The following is a 24,304-nucleotide window of genomic DNA, read 5'->3' on the forward strand; positions in this document are numbered from 1 at the left end:
CCAGACTTTTGTTCATTTTTGCTGTGTAAGCAGCAAACCAAAGCTTTAATATGGCATTCATTATTTCACTGTTGAACAGCAGCCAACGATACAACTGAAATGGGCTTCCCTTCATACTGAAATCCTCAGTAATAAAACCCCAAAGACATCTCACAATCATGTCACAGATGATTACTTTCACAATACATTCACTAAGAGGTTTTAAAAGATAGAAAAAAACATAAAACGTAATATCATTTTACCCATATAATGACAAAATAATGCACATGTCACCATTGTGTACTTACATTAGTGTCTTTTCCTGACAACACACACTCCATCCTCCTCTGCTGGGCTACAGGCCAATGGATCTAGAAAGAAAATGGTACAAATTGCGGTTAGCCAAAATAATATGAAATCCTAGCACCTTGATATGTTTTTCCTTACAATGAGCGGCTCTTTGTTGATGTCGTGCAGGTCTAGAGACAGGATGTAGTCTTTGCTGCCCACATACATGCGGTCGTGGTCCTCGTCCATGCGAAGTATCCGGTAGTCCGTGGAGTTCAGGAGAAAGGAGAAGTGGTGAGCCGTGCCAGTGGACTTTAGCTCTGTGGAAAAAAATAGAAGACATAATGATTAGGATACAATAGTTATTAAAGGAGAAATATCACGCAAAATCGAATTCTCAGCTTTTAACCATGATAGTTAGTTTACTCCATTGACTGTATACATCGCATTCGGCTCAAGTCAAATGAAGCTCAACAAAGCGAGCGGTTACAGCAAATTTGGAGTCTCCATATTTGGAATTCAGACTGTGAGTATCATAGCAACCAAAGAGCCAATCCAGAGCGAGGCTGTTGAAAGTACTGCCTCTTCCCATCTGCATCGCTGATTTAGCAGGAAGTTGATGTTCGTGTTCATATCTTGATTTACGGACACAATAACAAAATAAAAACCCCAGGATCACGTAGAGTGGGTTAATATGAACATTTAAGGCTAAAATGACGAGTCTGACAGCAGTAGTGATGAAGAGAAGGGCGATTTTCAATACAAAATGAATTAAAGAGTCGATGAAACCAGAACGCGGTGAGCAGATTAACTATGTCCATTTATATATATAGTCTATGGTTTGATTGATTCATGCATGTTTAAGTTACGTGAGGGTCAGAAAATGTCTGTTTTCACCTACCCCTATCCCCATAGAATTTCAAACAAGGAAGTTAAATTACACAATTCACAGTCTATTCACTTTTGTGCTACGCTTGAACCTGAACCAGGACATTTACTGACACGCTTTAGCACATTTCTTCTGGATTTCAAAAATATGATCTGATTATTGTTATCTGGAGAATCACGCAAAGATAACACATTTTTTGCCAATATTGTACACTCCAACTCTCCAGACTTTCTCTTCCAAAGTACATTATGAAGTAACACAATATCTGAAAGCATTATGATCCTCACAGAGCCGTTTTAAGTTGTTTTTTTTTAAGTTTTAAGTTTTGCCAGTGGTCTTCGTTATGGTTCAGTAGTTAATTGGCAAAAAGAAAGTGGATGTACCAAGTTTCGAGCACTCTTAAGAGTTACAAACTGACTTTATGCCAACGCTGTCCCTCCTTAAGGGCTAACTATTTTACTATTTTATTAACACCAAGGACAAAAATCATAATAAAGCCAAGTTTTATGTAGATACAAAGATCAGATTTGAGATCTTGATTTTTCTGGCACAGTACTGCATGAAACACAGTTGGCTCGCTGTGGTTGAAATATGATAATGATTAAATTACATAGCCTTGGAGCAGCCATATTTAATCTGTCCTGTTCAGTACCGTGTACCACTGCTCTTTCTCAAAATATTTAAATTTCACAATATGCGACAACTGGCAGTACAAATGGATATTCAAATACAAAAAACAGACCACCAACAAAAAGAACGTCAGAAGAGATGTAAAGTATAAAAAATACTACAAAAAATATTAAACAAATTTTAATCAAGTCATTTAAAAAGGTTAAGATACACACAAATTTGTCCTTTTGACCCATCCTTCTGGGCAACCTGTCAGAAGCAGCGGGTCAACAGCCAAAGCTCTGTCAATAAAAGCGTGTGGTTTGAGGCAGAGTAAAGACTTTTGGTAAAGAAATGCAACTATTTCTTTGTGTATTAAATGGCAATGATTACAGGCTTATGTTCAGAAAATCGAGGTTGAAAGCAATTTATTTGTTTTCAATCAAATCTAACTGAGATAGCAGCCCTAGCATTACACAACCCCAACATTTTAAATACAAAATCATTGTTTTGGATGATATAGAATGTTTCATAGCGCATGAGTTTGGTTTGGTGTAAAGGAGTCCAGACCCACTTCACTTATAATGAATGAGTTTGGCTGGACTGAAAACCATTACACCCAGTTTTGGACCAAATATAATAGGAATATGAGGTGATATCGTCGCTGTTTCTTTGACAGGGAAAAGATTTTGACATAATCCTCACTTGTATTGCACCTCATAAGCCATTGACTTAATATCACATTACAGCGTAGTGGATTTCGTCTTGCTGCTGTTTTTAAATGAGAAAAACAGAGGTGTAGGTGTTGGGAGGGTGTTGAAACAGCTTTCCTCCTGGTTGTCCCATTAAGTCCATGTAATGTTTTCAGACTGAGCTTGGGAAAGTGCAACCCAACATAGAAAATCATAAAGCCTGATTTCAGTTGGACCAAAACAACTGTTATTCAAAGTCAAGTGGAAAATGATGATCTAAAATAACAAAATCTACAACCTGTTTCAATCCAGCGCAAAGTGCAAAGTGAAATTTTCCACTTGCAAATGTTGAAATTTGGACGTGGATCTTACAAGAAAGCGTCATGGAAGGTAAGCTTAGAAACTGTGAAATCCTTCGATCGTGCCACAGCGTTACTGCACTGATTTGGACAAGCCATAAAAAGAAATCTGTCATTTTACTATTATTTTCTCAATGTTAACATGGCCACCCAAGATTCTTGAACTGCTAAATACAAATATAAAATTGCTGTATCAACCCTCCTAGTTTTGATCGGTAAGTTTGACAAGTAGATTAACCAACTACTGACCCCTCTTAATTGAACAAATAAAGTATGTACAAGTAAGCAAACATATTTGAGAGGAGCTGCCATCTGAAGTATGAAAGAGTTAAGATCACTACAGAATTTTAAAATGCATGAGATTCTTGTATTTGAGTTTACCAGTTTCAATCTTCTTGTAAATGTTAGGAACGTTTGGACTGAGAAATTGAAAAAAAAAAAAAAAAAACCTTCATAAAAATCCTAATTTCTTCTTCTTCTTTTTTTTTTTAACCAAAATTGTGCAGCAAAATTAAAGGAGACAAATGATTTACACTGATTGCGAGTTGGGCTCAAAATGTTCCAGCTGTAACTAGCCCAACAACACCAGAAGTCAAAGCCAGACACTCACCCATTTATCACCTCCGCACTCACATTCTCACTTTGAACAGGAGTCTGCAGCTCAGGTCACAGCGCAGAGGGACAGAGCGGACAGACAGACACTGCATTTACTATTAAAAACTCCGTACAATACATTGTCAGACAGGGCAGAGGGGACAGAGGCGCTACGAGGAGCAAAGGGGGAGGGAGAGCTGGGGCTTCAAGTATGATCATGCTCTCCATCTCTCATCCTTCAGACACTACATTTATGAGCACAGGTAAATCTTAGTACACTCTTAGTATCATTTCTTTTTTTTGTATCTCCATAAAACCACATAGTCTCGTCTACTTTTGTCTCAGTCTTCAAAATAGGTGCAAGTGAGAGGCTAAGAGATGTTCGTCAGCGTCTTGAAGCATCAGCAAGTCCTAATTTGTCATCTCTGCTGATCTAAAATTTATAAGTACAAACAAACACGTCTAAGATTTCCCAGGTTGTTTTTGCCCTGTGCAGTTGAATGCCTCTCCTAGAGTGATCAGAGCTGTGTACATACAATCTGTGTACTCCAGACGTGTTCATGCAATTAAGAAGATTCGAATCAAAACCATAGACTGTATATATAAATGGACGTAGCTAACCTGCTAGTCGCCACGTTCCAAATAGGAAATGAGCATGGCCGGCTCAATCGACTCCAATTCACTTTACATTGAAAAACTCTCGCCCCTCTTTTTGTAACTGCTGCTGTCAGACTCGTCATTTTGGTCTTAAAATGTTCATATTAACCCGCTCTACATGATCCTGGAATTTATTTATTTTTCTAATGGTTTATTTCACTACAGTAGCCATGTAAATCAAGATATGAATAACAGACAAATCAGTGGACTTCTTTCCCCATCGTCAATCCCGCTAGCGTTAGCAACAGGTTTGATTGATAACTTTACTAAGCACCCGCTCCCTGCTAAACCAGGAGTGTGGGTGGGAAGGGGCGTTACCTTCAACAGCCTCGCTCCTGATTGGCTCTTTGGTTCCTCTGATACTCACGGTCGGAATTCCAAATATGGAACTCGACTCCAAATTCACCGCTATAACTGCTATCCTTGATGAAGTTCATTTGACTGGAGCTGAACGCTGTGGGTGACGTAACACTTAGTCTTCTTTATATAGTCTATGGGTTAAATTGGATTAGGTCTGGGAGTTTTCCACATGTACAGGAAATGAGTTTGATTTGGTTTGATTAGTACATTTATCTGGATATCATGAGGGAACATCAGGAGGATATGTCACAAAAGTGCATCAAATTGGTCCTATGATATTATATTTGTGTACAGCCACAAAGTAGTAAAACACAAGAGGAAGAATTTGAGAAAAACAAGAGCTAATACTGTACAGGGCGACTACCGACTGATAAAGTGCGTGCAGTCAAGTCAAGTCAAGTCAGCATATATACAAGTTATAGTCTGTCTTTCAATAGTCACAGTTCTTTGTAGTAGCAGCAGTTACTTTCTGTTTCTTCTCAGTCAATCTGGGGCAGGAATATAAACACACTTAAATTGTATTTGATCAAGGAGGCAAGTCTGTGTCATTGTTGGATTTCGGCTTAGAAAGTGAATCAGAAAGATCAAAAACTAAGACAAATTTTCATAAATGTTGCCGATTCATTTTCCCAAAGCATCAATAACAGTCTTATGGTGAACAGTAAATATTACTCTGTAGAAAATAAAATAAATACAGCTTATTTTGAAATAGTTAAAATGCCTCAAATAGAATAATTATCCAGTTTATGGGGATTGAAGTTTCTCATTATCTACAATTACTGGTTGGGCAATTTTACATAATTATAAAAAACACACTTGGAAACGTATTTCATTTTTCCAAATAGCTATTGCCATTAGCAGACCACTGAGGAACCATTACTATTACAAATATCTTTTAACACACAATGCAGCTTTCAAGTAAGCTCATCAAAGACACTGGGACAATTATCATTTTCTAATTAAAGCCGGAGGAAAATGTCAACTATTTCCAAAGCATGGCAGGCTAAAACACATTTCTTTTGCTTTGTGCCTGTGGCGTGTTGAGATAAGAGCTGGAGGTATGATAACAGCCCACCTCCGAGCTCCTGATCCCCCTGTCAGCACCAACACTCATCCCTTCAAACACATTCCTGCTGTTCCTGGATTCCCCAAGACTCTAAGCAGTGTTTCACAAGCTGAGGTTTGTGAACTACTGGTGGTACGTTGTGGTCAATTGTTAAAGGGGCTGCACCTGACTTAATGGTTCACCAGTTACACTAGTACTCAATGTTATCCTGTAAAAGCATCTATTTATGGTGAAACAATGATGATATTGTTTATGCATTTAAACCCATGGATATGTAGTACGTAAAGGTTCTATATTACACAAAATTGACTCTTGTGAGCTTTAAGTCATGTTATTACAATTATATCATAGTAAAACATACCTGAAGTTGTGTTTTGTTCCATTCACACATGTTTGAGTAACACTTTATTATTTGTCTGTATACATCTCCAAAGCTCAAAATGCTCTGTTCCACATTGTGATGTCATGAAGTGGTAGTTCTCAAGTTAACAGCTACATTTTACCTTTTATTCAGTAGAGATTGGAAATTTCAGAGCTGAAATTACCCAAATGATTCTGGTGAAGGTGTGTGGAGTTTAAAAACACATTGAAGCACTTCCTGTATTACCACATGATGACATCACAAGGTGCAACAGAGTGTTTTCTGTTTGAGAGAAGAACTCAACCAAAATATACTTTAAATAAGATCAGGTTTGTGCTAATTCTTTCCTGTTTAGCACTACTGTACATCGGCCCTGGTTTGCCTGTTTATGCCTTATCGGGAAATGGTTTAGTCTTAGTTTAGACATGTTAGTTCAAGTTTAGTACAGGTTAACACGTTGAATACAGCCCTTCAAAAACGTTTTCTATCCAATAAAAACATTACAGTTGAGCTGAAGGTGAGCTGATACTCGGTGCACGTGGGAACTCTAAGAACCTCTGTTTTAGAGCCAGGAAAATGTTACAGAGTCCGACCAGGCTTGACACTGTGTTAAATGGCTGTATTTACAAGCAGCTGGTAAATGCTGCAATAATATGGCGCAAGTTTCTGTCAATGAGGATAACAGGATCAGGATCTCCTCACTGGGTCTTTGTAACGGCTGCCAGACCTACACGCACTCATGCAGTTAAGACATCTCCTCTTTCTCTACTTTCTCTGTGGGATTGTCTTCACTCCAATGATTTTCTTGGACCAAACCCAAAGCAGCTTTTTACAGAACCTGACCCACATCTGCTGGTAAACTGATCTATCCCTGTGTCCACCTGTTGAGGAGATCTCCATGGACGGTGGTTGTGCAGTTTTTGGTCTTTATTTGTCAACGTAAAGTGGCTTTTCTGGGTCATTGTAAAGAGGAAATGTGATAAGTAACTAGATACATTTGCTTAAATGCTTTTAGCTTCATTAGCTCTTAAACAAATAAATACATCATAACAAGAAAAGCAGATATTTGTCAGTTGTGTTCGGCTTTCCATTTGGGTCACAACAAATTATTGACCACAAAGATTTCATATTTTGCACATCAATTTGTGTAGATTTGAAACCAGATTCCCTTTTCCATGTTTTTTTCATCACTTACATTTGAACATATCTGAAAATGTACCGAACACCACATGTCCATTTGGTTACATCAAATGGAGTTTACACCTTTGCAGTAAAAGTACAATGAAACCAATAGCTTTTAATATCTCCTTTTCAACTCCAGTACTGATATTTAACTAAAATCTTTGTGCAAATATTTCTGGGATTAGGGTTTAAACCTGTAAATGTTTTGGTAGACACTGCTACAGTTTTTAAATTTTATCTGCGAGATCTCTCCCTTAGATCAATAAAGACGATCCTTTGTAAATACATGTGTCAGAAACAAAGAGAAAACCTCTTCACAAACTTGTCCAGACATCTGCAGCAGTTGGTCTGACTCTGTCTCATCTCCAGGTCTTCATGAAGCAGAGGTGTGTCCCTGAGTGTGAGCACTGCTCCTCTAACAGTCTGCACTTAAAAGTATAAACGTATATGCCATTACAGCTTACAGCACACACATATTGAAAATGCCATCAGATAAGTGTCACAAGCTCAAGTGTGGTCAAAGCCAGAACGATACAGATAGAACATCGACTGTAGATAAAGCAGTAATAGCAGTAGTAAAGTAACTAGATATTCCACCATGTTCCCACCCATAACTACACAAAGATTTGTACAAAACGTAATGATACAAGGATGTTATATATTACAGTCACAGAACTGAATCACAGTTTTTTAAGAGATACTACCCAGGTAATAATTTTGATTTGATCATAATTAAAACGATCGCTTGGTAGCTTTATATTGCTATAAAACAGCAACCAGCAAACTAAAGCAAGCAATCAAACAATCAAAGTTCACACAAAATTCACATTAATTGGTTAAACCCACCTGTCACTTACTGAAATCATAAAGACTGACCAATAGGAGGAGTGGGAGGGGAAAAACAAATAGCATGTGTGTCTGCTTGAGAATAGAGCTACACAAAATAGAAAAGAACTCAATTGTTTTTTGTTTTTTTTGTCATTAAAGTTTTTTTCATTGTCAATTTAAGAACAAAAAACAAACAAAACACATGACAACTGATCACATTAATCAATTACAATTACAATATCACACAGCAGTCAGTTCAGAACAACTATTATTCTCTACAAATGACAAAAAATGAGTCCATCTCCTGTTTGTTTTGTCCTGGGTGTTGTGCACTTTAGAGATCATCTTTCAAATGCAGCAGTCTCTGTCATCAGCCTAAACCTGTGGGGGCTTTTCCAGACCCTCAGAATTAGTCTGGCACCACAATAAAACCAGCCAGCACCAACCCGTACATGTCCATTGTGAATCCAGGGGGGGCAAGAGAGACTTATCTCCCAAAAGACACATCTGTGGCGATGCTGGGATAGTAGACCAATCCAGAAAAGCACTCAATTGTAAAAATGTCCCCAGATTGCCAGATCATGGGGTCGAGGGTCATATGGACATATCTATCATCTCTTCATCCAGGCAACATATATAAGGCTTCTTGCAGACAGTCAAACTACTTTTATTTTCCATATAAATTTGGAGTGAGACTGACTGTGAGCACATGGGGGCTTGAATCTTCTCATCAATCCGTCAGATGAACACTAACTGAACACATGACTGAGGCTGATTACCTGATGCCTGTGTTTGTCGAGATGGAATAATTGGCTGCAGATTAAGTCTTATCTACGCTCTTCTGGATCCTGTCACTCAAACCTCTTCACACTTGTCTAACCCTTGATATCTGTGTATGTGGTGTCTATATGCGTAACGCCATGATGCTCATTTTTGCTTGAAATCTCACAAACCTGCATATTAGCACATAATGAAAAGCAGAGGAGATAAAGTTAGCAAGTGTTGAGTTCACTTCCTGTGATTTTGGCTGTTTCGGATGGAAGGAGAGGATAATTAAAGCATGGGAGAAGGAAGGTGGCTCATCTTAAGTGACACAATAGGTTATTTTGAAAAAGCGCAAGCCTTATTTGAGCTCATGTTGTAATATATATGAGTAAGTGTATGTGGTCATTAGAACAGGACACAAGTGAACCTTAGGTACGTTAAATAGAAGGTTTTACATGACACAGTTTTTCATTAAGATTGCGGTTTTACATTTAGAACAAAAATATCTTTTAAGGATAACGCCAAAGTGGTCAGGGCCAAACCAGGCAGATAAGACGTAGAAAAGTACAAGAGATCGACTGATATGGGTTTTTCATGGCCGATCCTGATATCGATTGTTTAGAATCCAGAGCAAATGATGGCCAATGAGATCTGCTGATATTTATGGATTTTGATTATTTTCCTCAAATACTGTAATTCTGTCATTCACTCACTCATTCTGTCATACCACAAAACTATAAGAGAGTTGTGTAATCAGAATTTGTGCAGGTTTCTCTTGGAATTAAAGTATTCATATGATGCTTTGTGTATATTTTTTAAGCTGTGCATCAACCAAAACAAAATATCAGCCTGTGCTGGAGATTTATGTGCTGATTGATGTGCTAAAAAGTGCAAAAATTGGTGATATTATATATTGGCCATCGGTTTATCTCTAAAAAGTACATTACATAATTTATATCGGTTATTTTACACATAGCCCAGGCAAATAGTATGCTAACTTTTCTTATTTGAGTTTCTATATTAATAGCCACATGAAAAGCCAACTATACATTGAACTCCCTTATAATAATAATCAGAGTATTCCAAGTAGTTAAATACTTGTCAGAATTGTGCGCTACATTATAACTGACTGACAAACAATGCAAAACTTGGAATAAACGAACAAACTTCTTGGGCTGAGGTAGATATTTCGGTCAAAATTGGTCCCCCAAGTAGATTTTTTTCACTACAGTCAGTGGGAGATCACAGGCTACAGACTTGGTGGAGCTAACCCCAACAGCCCCACCAGGCTGCAGGTGAAAGGTCGCGCAGGGTGAAAGCTCATCCTGACCCCTCTCATGCACTTCTCCATAATCAGGATTATCAGCAGCAGAGCAGGGTGGTCGTATAAAAGATGGGATAAAGGAGTAATATTGTCCAGAAAGAAAAGTGGCATCTGTCATTAAAATCAAAAAACACAAAAGAGACAGTCCCAGGATGAAAAAAAGTCTGGACACAAAGGGTTAGATGCTTTTAAATGACTGAGATGTTGGAGATTTGAGGAATTACAGTAACTGATGAAGAAATAGACCATAAAATGTTGAAAATGCAGGTTTGTTAGTATGTCATTATGGTATGTAAACATGGAAAAAAGCAGAAAAAATCATATATAATCCATTCTTAGACTTCAGATGTCTCAGGTTAGGCCTTATCAATAGATTTATTTCAGTACACTTATTCAGATTTTGAGCTGAAGTTGTGTTTGTTATTACACGTTCCCCTTATGTTGGAGCTGAAGTGTGGTTAGCGGTGACAGTTCAGTCTGAGGGATTATGGGACGGGCTAAATAATGAGGAGGAGTGGGTGTGAATGAGAGAAAAATCCACCTCTCCCTGAGCGACCTTTGACCCACGCCCTAAAATAAATACTCTCCCTTTTCTGTCAGCTGTACCAACACACAGCCCTTGACACCAGTGCACACATAATCTGCTCACCACATTTACATAGAAGGGCTGAAAATGAGACATCCTGCTGGTCCGAACAAGAAATGAGCAAAGTGTGACTGGGGCAAGCTATGGCTATGTTTTAATGGTGATATTATTATTATTATTATTTATTTTATTTTTTTTCCAAGGCATCCTCACTAATAAATAATGCATTTGTATCTTTTAAATACGTGTCAATAATAGGCCTTTTTTTAGATCTTATTTGAACAATTTTACACCAGATTTACATCCAAATGCAAACCCATTCATCTATGGGTTTCAGAAGGATGAAAAAGTAGGACTGTTGCCATAGCAGTTAACAATTAGAATGGTGAAAAGTCTTCAAAATGTCATAGGACGTGTCATAGGAAGTTGAAAACCATGAATCAGCTTGGCATTGGCACAGATAGTACACGTGCTTGTATGTTTGTTAAGAGATATTGCCAGAGTGAATCATTTGAAATTTGACAAAACCTAATATTTAATTATTTTATTAGCGACACAATCAAAAGCTCTCAAGTCCAATACCACTAAAAATCCTATTACTATGTAGCACACCCTGTCACTTTCTGTCTGCATCAAGGTTAGACGCTGGTGATGCTCTGAGCTGAAGGGGCAGTAATTAGGGGTAAATTTAGAGACACCATTAGCAGCAAATGTAGACTCTGTGTCCACTGGGGACATAAACCACAACCTCTATATGCCCCTCTCTGCATGGGTGTTCCCCTTGGAGGTAATTTTTCAACCACAACAGCAAATGGTGCGGTAGAGAGTACTGCTATAGTGAGGGGGGTCCCGAGGGGGGCAACCCGACAGCGGACCTTAAAACTTCCATTTATCAAGCGACAAGGAGAGCCATGGAAAGTCTGGATAGAGCCAAAATACAAGCTCTCATCCAGAACAGCTCACACAGGAAGTGGAGCAATGCAATTCCTAATCAGGAGTTGGACAAAGAAGAAAACAGACCCATGTACGGACTAAATTACAAGACTTTAAAGTTAAGAAAGATGAGTGAAAACACTACCAAGGTTTGTGTAAACGTTACAAAATTACCAGACTAAGTCACAAGAGCAAAAGATCAAATACTGGAAGGTTGTAGTTTGATCCCTGCTCTAACAAATATATGAGCCTGGAGCAAGACACTACAGTCCGTCAATGTATGAATGAGGTGTGGCTTTTCAGTTCATTGTGAGTTGTTCTATTAATGGTGAGAATTAGTTAATAATAATAATAATAATAAATATGTTATGTAAATTTTGGGGGGGGTATTTGACTGGGATCCAGAATACACAGTGGTGCATCTCATCTTACAAGGAAAAAAGAAAAAAAATATCACAGAGGACTGAAAAAGATAGTGGATTTCTATGAATCTGAGGTGAGACGGATGTCATTTTTTTCTAAATGATGGGCGACCAATGAGCTTCTTCGTTTCACATGGAACACTGAAAGAAAAGAATCTTATTGCATGGCCGTGTTTGGTTCTGGCTTGAAACACGAGCGTGGAGACCAGACTGATATCCCTCTGTATACAAAATACAGAGAAACATCATTCTGGACTTACCACTCCATGCTATATCACTATCATACAGATACAATGCAGTGTGTTGTTCTATCCTCATACCAAATCTTTCCTTATCTTTATCCGACCCTATGCTCTTATATTTTGATTTATTAGAACTGGACAACATGCTCTGTTAAGCATCTTAGAGGAGGAAGCAGAGATTACGACAGGGGAGTACATCCTACAAGCCCGAGTATGCAGCTCATAATTTACTGAGGTTGTGAATGAGAGATTGAACTTTTAACACCAAAGTTTGACTAACCATACAAGAAAATAAAATATGTTTTGCAGTTCAGAGCAGCACGCCCTCTGATAATACAAGCTGTTTCCCAAAGAAACATTAGTAAAAAAAAAACAGTATTACTATAAATTGTATGTAGTGTTAATTCTATCAAGTAAATTATGTCATTAGTGTTATATTTTTCCTGCCTAAAACAACATTAAACAAAATGAAAAGTAAAAGGGCCGTTATTACTCTACTTCTCAAACTGAAACCACCATCTTTTGATGTCATCATGTGGTAATACAGGAAGTGCTCCATTATGTTTTTAAACTCCAGACATCTTCTCTAGAATCATTTGGATAAATTCAGTCCTGGAATTTCTCATCTCTGCTGACCTAAAGGTAAAAGGAAATGATAACTTAAAAACTACTGCTTCATGACATCACAAGGTGGAACAGAGCATTTTGAGCTTTGGAGATGTAGACAGACTAATAATAAAGGTTTACTCAAACATGTGTGAAAAAAACCACACATACAACTCCAGGTCTGTTTTTGAGGAGGAAACAACTTTCTAAAAGCTCACAAGAGTAAATTTTACCATTGTTTTCATAGACTAAGCTAGGACTAAAAGTAGATATTTTTGAAATTTGTAGATCAAATTAGCAATACATTTTTTTGAGATTTGCCAGTTTTAAGATATGTTATTAGTTGAATCGATGAAAAGACCATTTATTTTTCTAACCCTCATCATTAGCCGCGGTTAGCACGAGCCCCACCATCTCTACCCCTATCCATAACTTTGCATTGTCACGAGATCCTGTTTTACACCGCTGAGTCTATCTCTGATCTCCCACCCAACGGCTGCTTAATTCCGTGTGGTTTCATCACTTAACTTCCTCGACACCGTCCTCTTTTTTTTAATTTTCACTTGCCTGATCCTGCTGATATTCGCTGGCTGCCGTCTGCATACCGAGCAAGTGAGATAAGACGCTTTTTACCATTTGGGCGTTATTCTTTGGTTTGCAGCCAGCGTGTCACAGGTGGAGGCAGCCGGGCCATGGGGGAGATCCGTTCTATAAGAGTGGGGACATGATGTATGGGATGTTCTTGTCACACTGCTGAGCGCTTGATTAAAACAGTGATGAAAAGTCTCTCAAAGGAAATTGGATGTTGAAGTGTGAATAAATGTTTGTGTTGAAAAGAGTGCACTTTGGAAACAAGCTGCTTAAGATAACTGTTGAGCTTATGTAGCAAATAAAATGGGTCATTCTAAACATGGTGTCAAATACAGTTCTGAAAAAGGGTTGAAAAACAAATCCAGCATGGAACCAAGCTGATCACTGATGATTAGAAATGACTGACTTTCAATTAAATTCAAATTTGACTAATACCAACGAGGAATACTACATCATCCTGTCTCCATTCATGAATTGCCTTGCTGTTCAATGCAAGCTTTTACAGCCCTTTTTCTGCCTTTTGTCTGCATGTTTCCCCAGTGTTTTATCTTCTCAGGGTGATCATGAGTTCTCTTTAACTATTCACCTACAAACAAACATGCACAAGCTAACAGCAGAATCTAAATTGCCCCAATGCAGAGGAAATGAGACTGAATGGCTGTCACTCTGTGTAAATCTTCAATTGTTAACACTGCTGTCTAGACATTAAGACGTTCCAACTCCAAACAAAGATGGATGACTACATGAATGTATTTAAATATTGTCTAGGTTATTGTATGGCTGTTCAATTAATCACACTGAATTGAGATCGACATTCAGTTATTTTTGTCAGCAATCAGCTTGGCACTTTTTAATCAAGAGGTCTACCATCAGTTTCAGACTTTTGAAAAAGAAATTATGGCTCAAATAATCAGTGTCTAAATAAAAATAAATGTAATATGAGCGGAAAAAGCTGAGGTGGTCACTCACTGATGATGCCCATAGTCCCGTGTCTAAACATGTTTGCCCTGGGACTCTAAGCTGTCAATTAGACTCTCTCCCTTGTCCCCTGTGACCAGTTATTTTACTCAGTTTGGCCTGAAGTTGTTCGCATGTGTGAAGTTATCACACAACAAACTGCTAATGAGCCGCACCTAGGCCCCCACTTGCCCCAGTCTGCCCTTATCTGCCCCTGTCTGCTCTCGTCTCCCTCTGTACTCTGCTGCAGTCCTACACTCCCACTTGACCCCATCCCACAATGGGACAAAGGCAGGGTCAGCCCCCACACCAGGTACATGTCAGTGCACCTCCTTACTCAAGTCCCGCGACCTAACGCCATGTGACAGACCATATGTGACGGGTTTGCAGTATCAAGTGGTTTCAAGAAACTCAATTTTGATAGAAAAAAGGCTTAATATGCAATATAGATGATCATGCCCCTCTTCTGGCACAATTTGTTAGTGTGTTTTAGTGTATAATTGTGTTTTTGAGGTGCTACTGTGGAGCTCCCAGGATCGACTAGGGTCCAGTGGATCCCTGGGTACAAAAGGCCTTGACTCTGACATGGTTCTCTCTGTTTCTCCTCCATCTGCCTGCCACGCTGCAGCCGGCCATAACATCTGGAGGCTTGTCCTTTTTTTTTTTTTTTGTAATCAGTGTGTGTAAGTTTGTTAAAGGTTTTGCAGCTTGTGTGCTTGATACCACATTTATTATAACAACAACAGCAGGATTCATCTGTGTGAGTTGTTGTGTCATTGAATCACACCACCAACCTGTGGATAAGCAGATCCAACCTCACAACCAGTGATGTTTATACCATGAGCGAGATTCAAACCACCAACCTTCGGATCAGTGAACAAACGCTTTACCAGCTGAGCTACTGTCGCCAAATTATTGCACCTTATTAATATTATTCAGCCCAAAGACATGATGATCTAGCTCCAGTTGAGGGTCAAGAGTTCCCCAAAACACCTTTGTTCAAGCCTCTTTTTAAATACAACATTCCTGCAGTAATCCCCTCCATTACCTGCTACTGTTGCCTCCGTACACCAGCAGGTCTACACATCTTTCACCTCTCCCCCTTGAATTGTGGGTAATTTCGCTAAAGCACCTAGCTCCACTGACCAATCTCAAAATCTCTGCGCAAACAATTCAGCATAAGGAAAACATATTAGGCGGCGGATATCCAAACAGTTCCTCGGTCTCCACTCCAATAAAAACAAATAGATAGTAGCGGACAAGTTATTACAGGTAATGCCTTCTCTGTTATTATCTGGAAGAAGCCCAGAAGACCTTATTATGTGCCTACAGCCGAATGAGAGCCGCTAGATCCCTTAAAATGTAGAAACTTATCTCGTGTAGACGCGCCCACTGCTTTCTAAAGAGCTATCTAAGAAGTCTTTCTAAAGTGGGTTAAGCTAGTTCGCAATATAGTTGTCGTACTAGTGACAGAGGTTATACATATTTTATATTTAAAATTTCCTTTGAGAAACCTGTCTCCAGCATTAAGTAAAGCTTTGGTGCTACTTCCAAAGCTCAGGATTCAAACGTAGGAAGACGGTTAACTAAAAAGTGTGGGAAAAACCAAGTACAGATTGTTGAGAAATTAAGTATTTAATAACTTTTCATTTTAATGTGTCTGGGTTTGCTCTTTAAAACTCTTTAAAAATGAGTTATCGGTCTCAGAAAAGTTAATCCTCTACGTGGATTTCATATTTCCTGCCTATGTTACCATTTCGTCTGTAACCTGACTGCAAACTTGTGTTGGCCAATCATATAGTCCAGTGAAAAGTAGCAATGACTCCACACAAGTATTATAGCTATAACAGCACGTTTATGGTAATACTTTGGATACATTTTATATTGAGCTGCTGAGAGATTTATTACAATCTGTCCATGTCAGCAGAAAACAAAGGCTCTTATTATACCTCCAACAGTGTTCTTTCCACATTGATGTAATAAGAAACTGATTCTTGACAAGGTGAATGCCAGGATTATATGAGGTGTCAGAAAGATACAGGGAGGGGCTGGAAAAGTATGTACTGTTTGAGTTCTTAGACTTTAAAATGACACACTGTTCAGGAAGGATCGCTTTAGTTATCGGAAAGTGTAATTGTTCTTATGAGTGTTAAGCATTCCTGCCTCATAGCAAGAAGGTTCCGTGTTCCGTGCCCAGGCAGGGCGGGGTCTTTCTGTGTGGAGTTTGCATGTTCTCCCTGTGTCTGGGTGGGTTTACTCATGTTACTCTGGTATCCCCCATCAACTAAAAACATGCACAGCTGTTTCTCTCCAGTTATAGAAACCTGACCAAAATCCTGGCTCGAGACTGGGATCCGGCTGCACTTTTGTTGCCCGCTGTTCTTGACATGTGGTCCAGCAGCACGTGGGTTGAAGGATGGGTCAAATGTAGAGGAAAAATTGATCTGTAAGGTGCACTGATTTGGGATAAATATCTATTTGTGATTTTTCTGACAAGCATTACGGTTGCGATTAGATTTGCAGTTTATTATTTAATTCAAAGTTCAGAACTGGGTTGAAAATAGACTGAAATATGAACTGACAAACTAAGAAACACATATCAGGACATGTTTGTACAGATCTGAACTACAGAGTTAGCAGATTTTATACAGAAGAAGACTGGATAGATCTACTTTGTTGCTTGTGGTACTTCTGAAATGACAGTCTCTGCAGTTAGCGCTTTGCAACATAAACATTTTACTGCATTTCGTTGTTTAAATACAAAAAAATAAATAAAAAAATACCATTCACACGTGTAATGAGTTGGAGTGACAGTGGCTGCGTTTGATTGACAGACCCAAAGACCTAAAGATCACTGTCTTGCGCGTAATCCCCGTCTTTTCTGTTGCCCCTCGCTGACTGACGCACTAGCCCCTCCCTTTTAAAACTCCAGGCCATGTTCAGTTTGGACCCTTTATGTTTGATGGGCAGATGGGACGTCCCACCGGCTGACCCCGTGACCCCTTTCTCACCCGTGACTACAAGGGTCAGTGGGAACATGGGGGTAATGGAAGAGCATCAAGTCTGTTCACGTTTTGTTAGTAGACGATTTTCATTTAATTGAATAGAAAGTAATTATATTTTCATTTTAATTGATTTTTCACAATCTTAACGTATGTGTTTTTATATTTTGGTCATTAAAAAGTGACAAAAAGCGAAATATGTACCGTGAAGCTAGTAGTTCTACCTCACATGACCCACAGCATGACTCCTGGTTTGCAAAGTGCTCAACAACAAAAGTGCAACAAAGTCAAAAAAAGACAACAGCCTTTTTGTGCTACGCTAAAGCAGATTTAAGAATAGCAATGTTGCAACGGACATTCAGAAAGTTAAACCACTGATGCAACAGTAAGTATATCCCAGCGTGCCAAGCATTGCACTAAAAACTACTTCTAAAAAACTACTAAAAACATTCATCCATCACAGAGCCAAGTCCAACTACCCAGGTCTAGCTTTACACTAAAACTAGACCAATGTCTCCGCTAAAAATATACAAACATTCAATTTAGAGCAAACCATTGAGCTATTACTGGAGGTTTTGATCAAAGCTACAACAGCAATAATTCAATGTAATGAAAACTGTTCAGAATATTACAATTAGCTGTCTAGTACGTCGCAAAAAAGGGTAATTTTGTCAACATACCAGCCTTTAATGTGACAGACTTTATTTATACAGAGAAAGCCCGATGAGAGCACTCAGACTCTGCTTTTTATGGACGCCCTGGTTAAAATACCGAAAAATACAAACAAAAACGAAAAAATTAATAATTACATAGGTCCATTAAAACATTAAAACAGGTGCAGATTATTAAAGTGCATTAGTAGCATCAGTGTATCCAGTTTATCAAAATAACCAAAAGCTTTTTTCCCATTTCAGTTCTAGTACAGCCAGTTTTTAGACGTAGACAATCAACAAGCACTGATAGGGTCACAATATTCAATTTTAATGCAACGGTTAGTGTGAGAAGAAAGATCACAATTTTCCATTTATTCGTGGTTATTTCATCTAACAACAGTGAAGGTGAAATCCCGTTGTCTAATGCAGGGGTTTTTAACCTTTTTGATCTCGGGGCCCAACTTTTTATGTAAAAAGAATAGACTGTATAAAGAAGTAGAGCCCATAGTGTTTGACTCAGTGGACTTCAGTTAAATGAGGCTCGTCGAGACTCGCAGTTATAGTGGTAAATTTGGTGCTCCGTAGTTGGAATTCCGACTGCGAGTATCACAGGACCTAAGGAGCCAATCTGGAGCCAATCTGTTGAAGATAATACCCGCTCTCCCCCTCACCACTGGTTTGGCAGGGTTAGGGTTAGTGCTTAGCAACGCTGTCAATCAAACCTGTTGCTAACGCGAGCGGGAGCAACCTCAGGGAAAGAAGGCAGCTGATATGTCGCTTATTAATGTTCATATCTTGAGTTGCAGACACAATAGCGAAACAAAATACCAGGATCGTGTAGAGCGGGTTAATACAAACAATTTAAGATCAAAATGACGAGTCTGACAGCAGCAGTTACAGAGAAAGAGGACACAGTTTACTAATGGAAAATGAACTGGACCAAGAGTCAATGGAGCCAGAAGCGCACTCATGATCACTCCCTATGTGGAACGCAGTGGCTAGCAGGTTAGCTATGTCCATTTATACATACAGTCTATAGTACAAAGTCATTCACTGGTCTATAGTATGAAGTATCTAGTATATAGTATGAGACCAGTTGACCTAAACAGTCAGATAAACAATTAAGATGTAGGTTGAATTGAAACGGCTCAATTTTGTTTCTAAAGTTGTGATGATAACATATGTTGTTGTTCCTACTAATAAATTGTGAATCGTCAAAGTAATTTCCTTCCAGATGTGCTGAATGAAAAGCAGATAGTGTTTTGTGAATAAGGAGTGTAAACTTCTCAGCTCCTTCCTGGTCTGGATCAGTTGAGTTTGTCTGGCCTTATCACCACACAGAGGATGGCTAAGCACTGATTTATATGACAGGGGTTAGATAAGAGGTTTTGGAGAATCTGTGAGTGTGCAATCAGTGGCGTCTTCAGCTCCAGAGCTTAGGACGAAGCCAGTGAGTGTCACGCAGACAGCTCCTACAATAAAGTCAAGTGATTTTCTCTTCCTCTGCTTTATGTGTACCTCTAGTCTCTAAAATCAAACCAAGACTTCAGAAAAACAGTTTTGGTTATATTGCAGTATATTGGTTTTAGGGCTTCAGCAACAACAAAACTTTCCCGCCAGTTTAAAAAAATATATCTCTTGAGGAACAGTTACAAAAATCCTTAATTTTAGTGATTTTAGATTAGCCTTTTTGCATTGCCAATTCTATTCTATACAGTGATAGTTTAAGCAAATTAAGTGCCAGAAATGAATCACAATTTTTCCATAGTATTGACCGATCACATTTTTTCATTGAATTCCATTTTGTCTCATCAAAAACTAATAAAATGCCTTTCAATATTAATTTCCTGAACATAAATAATACCAATTTTTAATCCTTAACTTAACAAAACAGTCAGATTTTGTCTAGTCTTAAATCTGCTCCAAACCATGTGCTTTTACTGACAGATGATTGTCTCGTTTAAAATAACCCAAGCTAATCGTTGAAGATTATAAACTACTGCTACTACAGCCCGATTGTGAAAAACTAAACGCCCAACCCATAGTAAGCTTTGCACTAACCCTTTAGTAAATTGCAATCGAAGCAGTTAAAAATGTTAGTGTCTGTCTGCTCTCTTTAAAATTGATGCAATACCTTCTCTTAATAGAAGCTGCTACATAAAATGATCCTTCTATAAGCAAGCACTGAATCACATGTTGGCAACTCATAAACGTCGCATTGAAACTTCGCAGTGAACTTCGCAGTGAACTAACGCGGTTTAACACGGCAATGAATTTAAATAGAGGAAAAAGCATCTATAGCGTCTCAATGTGAAGTTCCTCTCTCTTTTATGCGCTGATTGCAAGCTTGTTTGCGAGTAATTAATCATGCTTAGATGGTTTAATAGGACAGCATAATCCAACAAATAAATTTAGGCTGAATTTCACGGTGTGCCCAAATCCACTTTATGAATGACGTTAGCTCAGTCAAAGCTAAAGACTAATGGTGGCTGAGCTTTTTACACTTTTCAATGTGATTAGGAGCAGACAAAGCATCATAGTTTGGAGATTCTTCACGAGTCACAAGACGCCTTTGTTCCCGTGTCTCCCTCCTCCATTGAGTCAAGCACATTAAAAGTACATTTGTCACCCGTTGAACAAAATGTTGCGTCTGGGTATTGGTGCCAAGACTTGATGCTTCCCTGAAACATGCAAAAAACCTGTCAGTCCATGCTCTTCCATCATTCTAATTCAGTGAAACATGCCATTTTCAATAGGCCAATCAATCCCACTACAACGTTACATAAAAAGAGGTTGTGATGTTGAGTAAAATGTTCATAAATTGCAGTAATTAATGAGGGTTATATAGCTGCTTCTGTTCACAACTGGCAATAAATTTCACTGGTCCAAAATATTAATTATTGTCTGTATTAGCAGGAGGATTTCACAAACTTGGCACCAGATCAAACAGACTCAAGCATCCCAACAATTTAAGGGGATGTACCCAATTTTTCCATTGCAATAAAGTAAAAAAATATTTTGCTCCAGTACAGATAGATGGTAAAACTCAAAATGAGACCATTGTGCTGTCTGCATCAAATTATAAAGCGTTTTATCGTCCGTGAACCAGGAAGTGAGGGTGGTGCGCTGTTAGCATGCTAGTTGTTGTTAACATTATCAGGATGGCAAAACTCCACTCTGGTGAGGAATACGTAAACCACTACAAACTATTTAAAATGAACTACAACGTCTTTATGTTTAATACAATACATAATTTGCACAAAGCAGCAGATACAAAATGTGCATGCTAAAAGTTAGGAAAGATGCTAATGCTAGTGCTTTTTATACCATGCCCCATTGCTTCTTCAGCCACATGAATGAAGTTAATGAATGATGAACCCATCCCACACAAACGCCCTTCTTCTATTGAGTCCGCACAGTCCATTCAAGCGGATGAGCGAGGCGTCGACAACCAACAACAACACGCACAACAGCCACCGAGGAGGCCCTTTTCGCTCCCATCTCTCATTCACACATATACATACACAGTCACATGCATGCAAACATATAGTGCCGTTAGCATTGAGCGCGCTGCCAACATACCATTAGAGACACCTACGGGGGCTCTTCCTGAGAATAGGCTTGCTAACAAAGAGTGGAGGCAAAGGGGCGTGTAGTGTAGTGTGCGCGGAGGAAATCTTGGCAACTTTTCAATACTTTCAACCACAATCAGGATATTATCAGCACATTGGACGCCCATCAGAGCATGAACCCAGAAAACAGGGCAAATATGAAGTCCCCAGCCCCCAAAACACTACCCCCAGCCCCGGCCCCCCTCCACGTTCTCTCTCTACCATCACAACCACAATGATCTTCTTCTGGGCTTCGGGTTCATAGGGTTTTCGCCCACACAAGCTAAGCTGACCTCCAAGCCAAGGCATTACTATAGCCTAAAGCCACAGCTAATGGAACAGGGAATACAAATCCGATTTAGGCTAGATCAATCCGACAAGAAGGATTTCGCTATTTATCAAGTGGTTCACGTCTCAAAGCTTGTTGATGATGTTGGTATCTAACTCAGGGTCATTTTTCAGCAATTATATCCAAGAAACAGCCTCAATGTTCAACTTGTGGAGCAAAGTGGTTACATCTAAGCAGAGAAACTAGTGTTATTGGCAGTTTTACAGGATTTAACAACCAAAGTGACCACAAGTCAGTGAACAGGATGAACAGAGAGGTTTAGGGAAGGCATCTGGCTTTAAGCTAGTACAACAAAACATCCTGACAAAGGAAAAGTCAAACTGGTTTGATATATGTCCTCAATTATGAGACTTGACCAGATACTTGAGCTTAAGTTTCAAAGTTGTATGGCTAGCCTGGTCAGCCAAGGATACAAGCTTTTCTCATACTATAAGGACGTGTTGTCTGTGCCTTGATCTTATCTCCCAGATTTCTGATGGCTGTGATTGATGGACAATGCTAAATGCTTCGAATCATAGTTAAAAGAAGGTTGATTTTGTTCAAATCCTCCAAAAAAACCCAAGCCTTGAGTTTGGCTTGAGAAATGAAGGAGGGGGCGATGGTCCGACTAACGTTCCCTGTGTATAGAATATGCAGAGAAGCAGTTCGGCTGCCAGGCAAAGTCTTCACTATGGATCTGATAGTGCAGTGAGGAAAACACTGAAAAACATCTTGTTAATAATACAACAAATCTACCACAAAGAGAGCAAATACACTGCTGCATAAGTTAAAATAAGGCATTGTGGACTCAAAAATGTGAATCTCGTCTGAACGCAGCGAGCCCTCTTCCCTGATTACAGTTCAGCTAAGCCCTGCCTGTAAACACACTGACTCCTGTAGTAGTCTGACAGCGGATGATTTCTGAAAGTGAAGCGAGACGGCTCTACTGTTTCCTCCCACAGGATCAACCACAGGCCACATTTCTCCCATAATCTCCCCGACAGAGACTTGGGCCTAAACCAACATATACAGCAGCAGCCTGATGGACTCTCACTGCAAATCCCCCACACCTGAGAGGTCCTGTGAGGATGTGGGTGCTTGAGGCTCCCTGTCTCTGCCCAAATCTCCAAACAACTTAAACCTTTCATTTAGCTGAGAAAAACTGGAGCAACCTCCATAAGGTAGAACGGATCTGCAGAAGTTTGATCGCATACAAGAAGCAATATTAAAATTTGGCAACGTTTTGTTTCGTGTCTAAGTAGATGTATGGCCCACAATGCATTTGGGCCCATGTCCAACTGTTCAACTGAGCCAAATTGCTAACAGATCTTCTTCCAAGATGATTTGTATGTACCATATGCAACTGAGTGCTAGAATTAAAAATAATAAGATACCACTGGAATTTCTCCTTCCTGCATTCTCTGACAACCACCTAAAGAAGGTCCTGTATTACATAAAATGGACTCTTGTGAGATTTAAGCCACTTTATAATTTTGTTACCTCGTCAAAAATGCACCTGGAGTTGTGTTTTGTTTCATTCATACATATTTGAGTAAACCTTTATTATTAGTCTATCTACATCTCCAATGCTCAAAATGCTCTGTTCCACCTTGTGATGTCATGAAGTGGTAGTTTTCAAATTAACAGCTCCTTTTACCTTTAGTTCAGTAGAGATTGCCAATTCCAGGGCTGAAATTGTCCACATGATTTTAGTGAAGGTGTATGTTTAAGACACAGTAGAGCACGTCTTGTATTACTGAGTGATTTCTGTTTAAAAGAAGCACTAAATCTTCAGGGTTTGTGTGTTAAACATGTGTGAATGAAACAAAACACAACTCCAGGTCTGTTTGTGATGAGGAAACAACATTAGAACATAGATCAGAAAAAGATTAATATGTAATAATAGTTCTTTTGTGCAACATAGAGCTGAAACAGTGGTACAAATTTATCCAACAGCAATAGAAATACTCATGGGACGCCAAGATGCAATTTAGTTTAAAAGGGACTACCATTATTCAGTTTCTTTCTAGCAACTTAAAAGGTTGTTGGTGGCAAATCCTTCAATCCTCTTGCCCAAATCCATGTGGCCATTGAGCAAGACACTTCACCACTTCTATTGAGCTGTCTTTTGTGAGGGAATAGGTGGATAATGCCTCAAAGACCCTGTTTCTAACTTTTGTAGTAGAGTCGTAGAGTTTTGACCCATAAAGTATAATGTAAAAGCAGCTATTTGTGGGAAAAGACAGACCTGTTCTGTCTTCATTATATTATCAACCATTTTTAATTGATCATGAACTTGGAAGTTTGTGCCAATTAAGGACAAATGATGATTTTTTGTGAGTTGGTGATGCTGAATGAAATGTGTTTAACTATTTCAGAATTTTGGCTGAGGCTAAGGGTTAATAAGTCTAAAAACCAAA

At 38.9% G+C, this 24,304-nt stretch overlaps 1 protein-coding gene across 1 annotated transcript in view; it reads right to left on the bottom strand.

Moving 5' to 3' along the window:
- The window catches only part of LOC117370953 (semaphorin-3F-like), a 62,563-nt gene that overhangs the window by 25,322 nt on the left and 12,937 nt on the right, over nt 1-24,304 (bottom strand). Inside the window, 2 exon segments of the mRNA XM_033966506.2 lie at nt 288-350; nt 427-587. Coding sequence (XP_033822397.1) covers nt 288-350; nt 427-587 — 224 coding nt within the window.

The sequence above is a fragment of the Periophthalmus magnuspinnatus genome, chromosome 5 (genome assembly GCF_009829125.3).
Source record: "Periophthalmus magnuspinnatus isolate fPerMag1 chromosome 5, fPerMag1.2.pri, whole genome shotgun sequence".
NCBI classification, from domain to species: Eukaryota; Metazoa; Chordata; class Actinopteri; order Gobiiformes; family Gobiidae; genus Periophthalmus; species Periophthalmus magnuspinnatus.